We start from the raw sequence: 10,918 nt of genomic DNA, 5'->3' as shown, positions 1-10,918 counted from the left end.
AGGGAGAGAATGGCGGGAGGAAGGCGAGCGAGCGGGAGAGATGCGAGGGAAAAGCGTCAAGAAACGGCGGGAAAAGGCCCTCAGGTCGCCTCCAGGGCGGGCCCACGCGCCTTTTTCGCTTGTGCCGGCTCCCCAAGCGCCCCCAGGGCGCCGGGTTCGGCCTGGGTCCGCCGGCACCAGTTTTGGCCCGAGCCGGCGAAAAACGGGCTTCTGGGGCGCGACTGGGGCCTTTTTTTGCCGCCGGCGCGGCAAAATCGTCTGGGGAGGGCCTGTTGAGGGCGCGGCTGGAGATGCCCTTACCCTGTGCATTTTGTAAATTTACAGTTGAATTTGAGAATTGCAGCCTGTTTAAAGTACATTTGAATTGAAAGTTTCAGCTGCGGGGTAGCTTGTAAGGTTCATTCAGCAGTACACCCTCTGCTCCTAAATATGAGACGTTTTGTCAGTTCAAATTTAAACTGTAAAAGCGTCTTATATTTAGAAACAGAGGCATTCCTCCGATTCATGGTACAACTTCTAGTATTTTTTCAAAAGATTAACTGAGTAGCAGTACCAGTTCTGCGTTTCTAGACGCTGGATTTGTCTGTTGTTGACCAACATGCAACGTGTTGTGAGTTTTGTTCATCGACGCTGTTGTTGACCAACCTGCAACGTGTTGTGAGTTTTGTTCATCGATATGTTGGACGGCTGGACACAGTCAAGTTACAGCCGGCCTCATTTTGTCTTGCACGGCAAGAATTTCCCTAAATCCCTACTTTTTTCGCCTCACTTGAACGATGCAAATTGCTCACATTGCTGAAAATAAAATAATCATCCTGGCTTTCATACCAGCCAGTGAATTGCTACAAAAACCGGTACAAGAGCATACCATTGCAACACAGAGAGAGTGGCAAACGCAAGTTTAAACAAAGTAGAGAAATATTTTTGGAATGATAGGTTTAGTTTCGGCAACATTTTCCATCCGAACATCATGGATACTTGTAATGTGAGGGAGGGTTACAGAAAGGGGTTCGGGCGCGGCACACAAGCCATCAAAAAACTCAAGCATTAACCTACGACGCTAGTGTACTGGCAGCAAGATTAACGGCGGGTTTCTGGACCACCCGTATAACCCCCGACCCATCAGCACCATCGTTTCCAACCCTCCATGATCGATCCTTCTTCCTCTGGGGTTTCCGGTGGTGCTTGTGGGATGCTTCTTTCTTCTTCTTTGTGGAACCCTTGGTCATTTGGCCATTCATGTCAAAAGATGCAAGGTCGTTTAGGGCATGACTGATGTTAGGTTCAGCTCGATTGATTTCCTCATCATCTTCATCAGAAGCACCATCGTCTGATTGATCAGCTGCTGCAGTGCTTGATCCTTCTAGGTCACTGTTGTCCTCTGCATCAGTTTCATCGTCTATCTCACCAGGAGGAAGCTCAAAGTGCGGAATCTTTCCATCAATGTAATCCTTCAGTATCTGCCGAGCAGCCCTGGTCTCATCAGGCAGCCCAGCATGGCTGACATGCCCCCGAGATGTGCAGTACGCCATCAACAACTCAGCGGCGGTTGGTGGTCGAGATGCTTCTTCATATGCCTTGGGCTTTGGCAGGGTGATTTTGTAAACCTGTTCCAGGATATTTCTTGGCACACGATTTGCTACCACTTGAATTGCTCCTCTGTGCTTTGTCATTCTATCAATTGGCAAGACACCACACGCCACCATCTCATGCCTCGAGCTTGAAAAAGAAGGGAAGACCAGACCAGGACAATCACACAGCATGAGCTCTTCTGAGATTATCAGTGTCTGGAAATGCTTGGTCTTGCCAGGTGTAGATGTTACACCAGTCTTCTTCTCACCGACCAGAGCATTGATGGTTGAACTCTTCCCAACATTTGGATAGCCAACAAATCCAACAACCACACGCTTGGGTCGCACCAAGGCAGAATCAGAACTAGATTCATGTTCCTCTCCAGCAGCGGATGTACCCTTTTGGCTCACTATATACTCCGCTTCGCCCTGCAACCTCACCAGGAGCTCTTCCCGGCCATATATCTTTGTATCAAGATCTGTATCTGATTCTTCCATGGTTTGGCTGCTCAATTTTTTCCCTTCTAACACTGCGGTAGCAGCTTTAGCAGACCAGAATAGATAGAGAATATCATGTTCCTTAAAGTAATCTGCCCATTTCCGCCTGCATTTTTTCCAAATTGAGAAAATGTCATGCATCACAGCAGACACCAAAGATACCTGGAAATCAAATGCACCTCCAGAGAGCTACTCACCTGACACTCAGTGGTAAAAGATCAGCCTTGTTTACAAGAAGCAGTGTTCTCTTGTGCTCATCAATTTCCTGTGCATATTCCTTAATACGTAGGAAAAGATATATATCAGGAGAGAGCAAAAAACTGCAAAAATCCACAATACAATAAAACAAACAGTTCTATAATACAGGGGAAACTATTTCTTCTCTATTGGCTCAAACCTCACAGCTAGTCTCAAATACCACACCAACATTTCAAACACCTCACATGTCAGAAGGCAGTAAAGAATGAAGCATTGATTACGATGTGAATCCTAAAACTGCAGTTTTACGTTTAGAGAAGAACCAACATTTCAGGGAGATCTGGATTTCAATGCTTCGACAAGAACAAATAATGCAACAACCAGCAGTAGCAACAAGTTAAATTCAAGGTACCGGTCATCTAACATCAATGGGTATTTATTAATAATGTAATAACCATGTAAGTTAAACACAAAAGAAAAAAATATTGAGTCTACATTCTAAGTACCTCAAGATCAGGGCAACGGTAGAACAAGGGATTTCGAGAATCAACGACCATCACGAGCTTCAAAAAAAAAAAGGAAACCAGTCAGTGCTTTTACATAATTTCCTGGAACATTAGCTCATTCTAGGGAAAAGAAGAAGGGCTGATCACAGTTACAAAGGCTCCAATACTACCGAGACAAGAAGGTACAATAGTTCAACTTAATAACAGATAAGAACACATGCATCACATTAATTCGAATGGGGACATATTAAAACTGGATACAAGGTTGCCAATGATGAGTAGGTGTGCACATGCACTCATGCTCAGGAAAATGACAAGATGCTGAAAAAGATGGAACATTGTACTGGACCTACTGGTAATGTCCAACTGACAGAAAAGTGAGATAAATGGCAAATGAATTCATAGTTGTTCATATAAACCTTAGTTGTACCATAGGCTTCTCAAATAGATATACTAACCAAATCGCTGCGTTCAAGTACTCTCCACAGTTGTCTCCAGATATCAAGATTCTTCTCAAAAGGCGTAAGGACAAGTTCTTCATTCTCTTGCAATCTGCAGAACATCTCTTTATAATGGAATTGTGTACAACAAACAACAACTAACAAACTTAAAATTCACTTAGATGGACTACATGCTCAGACGTTCAAAAGAATACTTAGTAACATGTACATTGCTTCGACTCAAGCTAAAGAAACCAATTAAAAACTTGTCTTTGCTCATATACTGTTTCATTCAAATACTTAAATTAGTACTTTAGTTGTAGCACTTTGCATCTTTTCAATGCCCAGAAAGAATGAACCAGCTTCAAAACTTATAACGAATATTCCGAACAAGTCCAAGTATGATTTCTAACAGAAGATTCCAAAGATTCCCAAGTTTATGGTTATAGTTGCAGAAAATCTGAGGGCTTATCGCTGCAACACATAACATGGGTTTTACATTGACACACCGACATAGTTTGAGAAACAAACAACACTGTAGCCAATTACTCCTAAAGTATTTTGTATACAAGTAGTAGTGTTGTTCAAACTGTCAAAGTGCCAAGGTGGGGAGTTACTTAGGTGGGTTTTCCCAAATGATATGAATACAAATCCGGAGATTTTCGACAACTAAGGCCATAAACCAGATGTTTCATGAAATATATTCGATAAACATTACTCCAAGGAGGCCCAGCGTGCAAAGGAACAATGTAATTTTTGAACAACGGCACTGCTAGAAACAAAGCATTGAAGTGCACTAACCTCGCGAGGTTCCTCCGCCACTCCAGGAAAGCCCGCTTCTCGTTGGTGTCGAGCTCCTCGGTGGTCATCTGGGCAGTCCACGGGGGCCTGAAAACATCCCGAATCCGTTCAACCATGCACGGCTCATCCCACTCCAGACGACCAAAGAAAAAAAGAAACGACGGTGCCGAGCACTCACCGGCGGGGCACCCTCAGGCTGTCGGCGTGCAGGGCCTCCTGCTCCTCCCGCAGAAGCCGCCTCTCCTCCTGCGTGTCCCCCGTCCCATCCCTGCAATGCAAAACAACCGCGGCACACGTCTCAGAGGCAATTCGTCGAACACCTGCGGGAGCCAAAACAGAACCGCTCGGAGGGGACGGGCGCTTACAGATCGATGAGGCCGGAGCGGAGCGCGGCGGTCAGGGCGGCGGCGCCTTCCGCGTCGTCGCCGTGGAGGAGCTCCTCCTCGGCGGCCCGCTGCAGGACGGCGTCGATGTCGCTGACCTCGATGACGGACTCGAGCGGCAGCGCCTGCTGCGCGCGGCGGGAGATCACGAGCTGCTGGCCCCTCGCCTTGGCGGCCAAGGCCTGCTTGTTGCGCTGCCGGACAAGAGCGCGCCCCAGCCCCTCGCCGCGGTCTTTCTTCCCGCCGCCGCCGCCGCCGCCGCCTGCCATCTCTACCAGGGAAGGTCACAAAGAGAGAGGAAGGCAGAAGAGAAAGGGAGTACGTTGCTGTTGCGCTTCGGCGGCGCGAGGGGGGTTGGAGTCGAGCCTAGCGTCCGAGCCGGTGAGCTTCGCAGGCCGTGCTGCAAAACGGCCCAGCTTCTTTTACTTTTCTTTTGTTTGGAAACGGAAATGGCCCAACTCAAAACTTGGTCCGCTCCAATATTTTTAAACATTAATCTGCTTCAATAATGTCGAAATCACTAAATAGAGGGTACCCCTTGCAAAGATCACTATCATCTTTTCTCGTGATGATAAATGACACATTGCATGTGTGACACTTGTCGCAACCTGGGAGTTTTGTGCTTCTTTCATACATTCATTGTTTTAAAGCATTTTATCTCTTGAACCATGCATCCGAAATCACGAACCGTTTTCACCATTATGTTTCTCGCCTCGAGATCTTTAAAACTAGAATTCATGTTAATATGCTTGGCCAAACTTTTTTCTAAAAGAAGGAAAAAAACCAAAAGCCGAAAAAAAAAACTGGAAACAAAAAATGAAACACCCAGAAAACAATAAACCGAAAGCGTAACTGTGGTTTTCACTTTTCGGGAAAGCACATATGTGTTTTTTTCACTTTTCAGAAAGCGCCAGTTGTGCTTCCTGTAGAATCACATTCGTGTTTTTTCACTCATGGGGAGAAGCATACATGTGTGTTCTTTTTCACTTTTTCAGGAAGCACAACTGTGCTTCGCGCGGAATAACAACTCCGCCTTTCACTTTTCCGGAAACATAATTGTGCTTTTCACTTTTGGGGAAGCACAACTGTGCTTCGCCGTGAAGTACAACTATATTTTTTCACATGATATGCTTCACACGAGGAAAACAAACAAACAAATAAATTTAAAAGAAAACTAGGGAAAACCAAGAAAAAATAACACGTGCAAAAAAATTGTCATGTCGACCCTAGCCCAAGGCGTGATCAAGATGAAGATTTCCTGAAGACTTGGCGTTCACTTTGAGCGTGCTTAAACCGGCAATGCTTATCTCTAAAGATTGTAATCGCCCATTTTGTAAACCCTAGTACCCCCGGTGTCTAAGCTGTGGGGGTTTAGCTCGTAGAAGAAGAGACACACACATTCACCGTTGTAAGGTTTAGAGCTTAGGCAAACTCATACGATGTCGAGGTAGATTAATCTGTACTATGTACCCCCATTAGAATCAATAATAAGAAGCATGGCATAGGGTTTTACCTCCTCAAGAGTGCCCGAACCTGAATAAAACATCGTGTCCCTACTTTTCCTATTACCATCTGATACGTCTCCGTCGTATCTATAATTTTTGATTGTTCCATGCCAATATTATTCAACTTTTATATACTTTTGGCAACTTTTTATACTATTTTTTGGGACTAACATATTGATCCAGTGCCCAGTGCCAGTTCCTGTCTGTTGCATGTTTTTTGTTTCGTAGAAACCCAATATCAAATGGAGTCCAAACGGGATAAAAACGGACGGAGATTTTTTTTTGGAATATTTATGATTTTTGGGAAGTAAAATCAACGCGAAACGGTGTCCGGGGTGGCCACGAGACAGGGGGGCGCGCCCTTCCCCTTGGGCGCGGCCTGGGCTCTCGTGGGCCACCCGTAAGGCGGTTGACGCTCTTCTTTTGGTGCAAGAAAGCTAATTTTATGAGAAAGATCTGGGCGAAAGATTCACCCCAATCGGAGTTACGGATCTCTAGATATAAAGGAAACGGTGAAGGGGTAGAATCTACGAACGCAGAAACAGAGAGATAGATCCAATCTCGGAGGGGATCTCGCCCCTCCCAAGCCGTGGGAGCCAAGGACCAGAGGGGAAACCCTTCTCCCATCTAGGGAGGAGGTCAAGGAAGAAGAAGAAGAAGAAGGGGGGCTCTCTCCCCCTTGCTTCCGGTGGCGCCGGAACGCCGCCGGCGGCCATCATCATCACAGCGATCTTCACCAACACCGCCGCCATCTTCACCAACATCTCCATCACCTCCCCCCCTCTATCTACAAAGGTCCACTCTCCCGCAACCCGCTGTACCCTCTACTTGAACATGGTGCTTTATGCTTCATATTATTATCCAATGATGTGTTGCCATCCTATGATGTCTGAGTAGATTTCCATTGTCCTATCGGTGATTGATGAATTGCTATGATTGGTTTGAGTTGCATGTTTTATTATTGGTGTTGTCCTATTGTGCCCTCCGTGTCATGCAAGCGTAAGGGATTCCCGCTGTAGGGTGTTGCAATGCATTCATGATTCGCTTATAGTGGGTTGCGTGAGTGACTAAAACACAAACCCGAGTAAGAGGATTGTTGCATATGGGATAAAGGGGACTTGATACTTTAATGCTATGGTTGGGTTTTACCTTAATGAATCTTTAGAATTTGCGGATGCTTGCTAGAGTTCCAATCATAAGTGCATATGATCCAAGTAGAGAAAGTATGTTAGCTTATGCCTCTCCCTCAAATAGAATTGCAATAGTGATTACCGGTCTAGTAACGTAGTCAATTGCTTAGGGGCAATTCCACCACTCCTACCACCACTTTTCCACACTCGCTATATTTACTTTATTGCATATTTATCTAAACAGCCCCTAGTTTATGTTTACGTGTTCTTTATTGTCTTGCAACTATCCTATCACACCTACAAAGTATTTCTAGTTTCATACTTGTTCTAGGTAAAGTGAACGTCAAGCGTGCGTAGAGTTGTATCGGTGGTCGATAGAACTTGAGGGAATATTTATTCTACCTTTAGCTCCTCGTTGGGTTCGACACTCTTACTTATGGAGAACTATTGCGATCCCGTATACTTGCGGGTTATCAAGACCTTTTTCTGGCGCCGTTGCCGGGGAGTCATAGCGTGGGGTGAATATTCTCGTGTGTGCTTGTTTGCTTTATCACTAAGTAATTTTTATTTGTTGTTCTTAGTTGTTCTCTATCTTTAGTTATGGATATGGAACACAAAATACCAAAAAAATTAGAGGTACTTGCTACTCATGTAGATGGGGTAACTCCTAAAACCCTCGATTCTCATTATGTGAGAGATATTATGTACTACTTTGATAGTCCTGAGTAAACCCCATTCAACTTTATAATGGGAGACACGTTGGATCAACGTGAATACTTTAGGGATTATCGCTCGACACAAAAAGGGAAATTATTATGGGATCAATTTATTATGTTGTGTTGGTATGCCTGGAATCTATGCTTGAGATATGATATTACTTGTTGCTCTAGGATGGAGGCTCCACACCTCCCCTTTTCATGCAAATTTAACGATAATGAAACCTTAGCTTCTTATGCTAATGGTATATATGATTACTATGATGTGGAACAAATAGAAGAATTTGTTGCTTTTAAGGCTGCTTATGAAATTGAAGCTTTGTTTGAAAAGTATGAAGCTTTTGATGATGATGGTTATAGGCCTGAAATCTTGCTATACTTAGATATTGCTAGGAAAATTATGAATACAATTACTATATTAATGCTTTTATGAAGAAAGTCTCCGCTGTCCAAGAAGAGACTAATATTTTGCAGGAAGCTATGGAAGAAGAAATTGATGAAACTGTGAGCTTATTGGATGAAAAAGATGACGAGGAGAGCGAAGAACAAAAGGAGGAAGAGCGGATTAGCTACCCATGCCCACCTTCTAATGAGAGTAACCCTCCAACTCATACATTATTTAATTCCCCTTCGTGCTTACCAAAGGATGATTGCTATGATGATTGCTATGATCCCTTGAATTTGTTTGAAATATCCCTTTTTGATGATGCTTGCTATGCTTGTGGCCAAGATGCCAATATGAATTTTGCTTATGGAGATGAACTTGCTATAGTTCCTTATGTTAAACATGAAATTGTTGCTATTGCACCCACGCATGATAATCTTATTATCTTTTTGAATTCTCCAAACTACACTATATTGGAGAAGTTTGTGCTTACTAAGGATTATATTGATGGGTTGCGTTTTACTACTTTACATGATGATTTTAATAGATATGATATGCATGTGCTTGCTGCTCCTACTTGCAATTATTATGAGAGAGTAACTACATCTCCGCCTCTTTATGTTTCCAACATGATGAAATTGCAAGAAACTGCTTATACTATGCATTGGCCTTTACTTGGTGTGCATGAATTGTTCTTTTATGACATGCCGATGCATAGGAAGAGAGTTAGACTTCGTTGTTGCATGATATATGTTACTTTGTGCTCACTACTAAATTACAAATCATTGTTAATTAAAATTGGCTTTGATATACCTTGGGATCCGGGTGGATTCATTACTTGAGCACTAAATGCCTAGCTTAATGGCTTTAAAGAAAGCGCTGCCAGGGAGACAACCCGAAAGTTTTAGAGAGTCATTTATTTCTGTTGAGTGCTTTCATATAGTTTAAAAACACAAAAATAAAGAGGGGAAACCAAAAACTTTTCAAAAAGGAAAGTGAAAGTGAGAAAGACAAGCATTGTTGAAGTGGAAGCTAGCCTTGGACTTTGTTCATGCTCACGGAAACTTTGTGAATATTGATTACAAAAACTTTTCAACAAAAATAATTATCCCCTTGTTAAATTCCATTGTATTATAAAAATAATGTGCTAAGGTTTGCCTTTAGGATGTTTACAATGCTTGTTGGTTTTTACGATGCAGGACAGAAACTTTGGCTGTAGTGCGCGATTTTACATTTTTAACTGAAACGTCAAATGGTCCTGATTCCTTTTGCAATGTCTTGCTATACAACTTGTTTATTTTTCATAATTTTGGTAGAATCTTTGGGGTACCAGAAGTATTGTGATTGTTCAGATTGCTATAGACTTTTCTGTTTTTGACAGATTCTGTCTTTGATGCATAGTTTGCTTGTTTTGATGAATCTATCAATTTATATCAGTGGATTAAGCCATGAAAAAGTTATATTACAGTAGACACAATGCAAAAACAAAATATGAATTGGTTTGCAACAGTACTTAGAGTGGTGATTTGCTTTATTATACTAACGGATCTTACCGAGTTTTCTGTTGAAGTTTTGTGTGGATGAAGTGTCTAAACGAGGAGGTCTCGATATGAGGAAAAGGAAGAGAGGCAAGAGCTCAAGCTTGGGGATTCCTGAGGCACCCCAAGTAAATATTCGAGGAGACTCAAGTGTCTAAGCTTAGGGATGCCCCGGAAGGCATCCCCTCTTTCTTCAACAAGTATCGGTATGTTTTCATATTCGTTTTGTTCGTGCATTATGTGCAAGTCTTGGAGCATCTTTTGCATTTAGTTTTCACTTTTATTTTATGCACCATGCTGGTATGAGATAGTCCTTGGTTGATTTATATAATGATCATTGCACTTCACTTAAATCTTTTGAGTATGGCTTTATAGAATGCTTCATGTGCTTCACTTATATCATTTGAAGTTTGGATTGCCTGTTTCTCTTCACATAGAAAACCGCCATTTGTAGAATGCTCTTTTGCTTCACTTATATTTGTTAGAGCGTGGGCATATCTTTTGTAGAAATAATAATACTCTCTTGCTTCACTTATATCTTTTTAGAGAGATGACAGGAATTGGTCATTCACATGGTTAGTCATAAAATCCTACATAAACTTGTAGATCACTGAATATGATATGTTTGATTCCTTGCAATAGTTTTGCGATATAAAGGTGGTGATATTAGACTCATGCTAGTGGGTGGTTGTGGATTGTAGAGACACTTGTGTTGAGGTTTGCAAGTCCCGTAGCATGCACGTATGGTAACCGTTGTGTGGCAAATTTGAAGCATGCGGTGTTTCTTTGATTGTCTTCCTTATGAGTGGCGATCGGGGACGAGCGATGGTCTTTTCCTACCAATCTATCCCCCTAGGGGCATGCGTAGTAGTACTTTGCTTCGAGGGCTAATAAACTTTTGCAATAAGTATATGAGTTCTTTATGATTAATGTGATTCCATGGATTATACACACTTTTACCTTTCCATCATTGCTAGCCTCTTCGGTACCATGCATTGCCCTTTCTCACCTTGAGAGTTGGTGCAAACTTCGCCAGTGGATCCAAACCCCGTGATATGATACGATCTATCACACATAAGCCTCATTATATCTTCCTCAAAACAGCCACCATACCTACCTATCATGGCATTTTCATAGCCATTCCGAGATATATGGCCATGCAACTTTCATCATCATCATATACATGACTTGAGCATTCATTGTCATATTGCTTTGCATGATCGTAAGATAGCTAGCATGATGTTTTC

The 10,918-nt window shown here is 42.7% G+C and overlaps 1 protein-coding gene across 1 annotated transcript; it reads right to left on the bottom strand.

Moving 5' to 3' along the window:
* Positions 1 to 896: 896 nt before the first annotated feature.
* On the bottom strand, positions 897 to 4,711 carry LOC119311682 (GTPase LSG1-2-like). Its single transcript, XM_037587354.1, has 7 exons — positions 4,380 to 4,711; positions 4,193 to 4,282; positions 4,015 to 4,101; positions 3,232 to 3,325; positions 2,774 to 2,830; positions 2,267 to 2,346; positions 897 to 2,175 (listed from the first exon to the last, which is right to left on the bottom strand). Exons 1-7 carry the CDS (start codon positions 4,664 to 4,666, stop codon positions 1,053 to 1,055), a joined length of 1,818 nt encoding a protein of 605 aa, XP_037443251.1. The 5' UTR covers positions 4,667 to 4,711; the 3' UTR covers positions 897 to 1,052.
* Between the last annotated feature and the right edge of the window lie 6,207 nt (positions 4,712 to 10,918).

This window comes from Triticum dicoccoides, chromosome 5B (genome assembly GCF_002162155.2).
Source record: "Triticum dicoccoides isolate Atlit2015 ecotype Zavitan chromosome 5B, WEW_v2.0, whole genome shotgun sequence".
Classification (NCBI taxonomy): domain Eukaryota; kingdom Viridiplantae; phylum Streptophyta; class Magnoliopsida; order Poales; family Poaceae; genus Triticum; species Triticum dicoccoides.
The sequence above is the reverse complement of the archived record's forward strand: the minus strand, read 5'-3'. Positions and strand labels throughout refer to the sequence as shown.

Bases quoted from the DNA above. Each gene is read 5' to 3' on its own strand.
- LOC119311682 (XM_037587354.1), bottom strand. From the start codon at position 4,666: ATGGCAGGCGGCGGCGGCGGCGGCGGCGGGAAGAAAGACCGCGGCGAG. The intron at 4,102-4,192 runs GTGAGTGCTCGG...GGATGTTTTCAG, and splicing joins AGCCTGAGGGTGCCCCGCCG to GCCCCCGTGGACTGCCCAGA. The intron at 2,347-2,773 runs GTACTTAGAATG...CTACGTATTAAG, and splicing joins ACCGTTGCCCTGATCTTGAG to GAATATGCACAGGAAATTGA.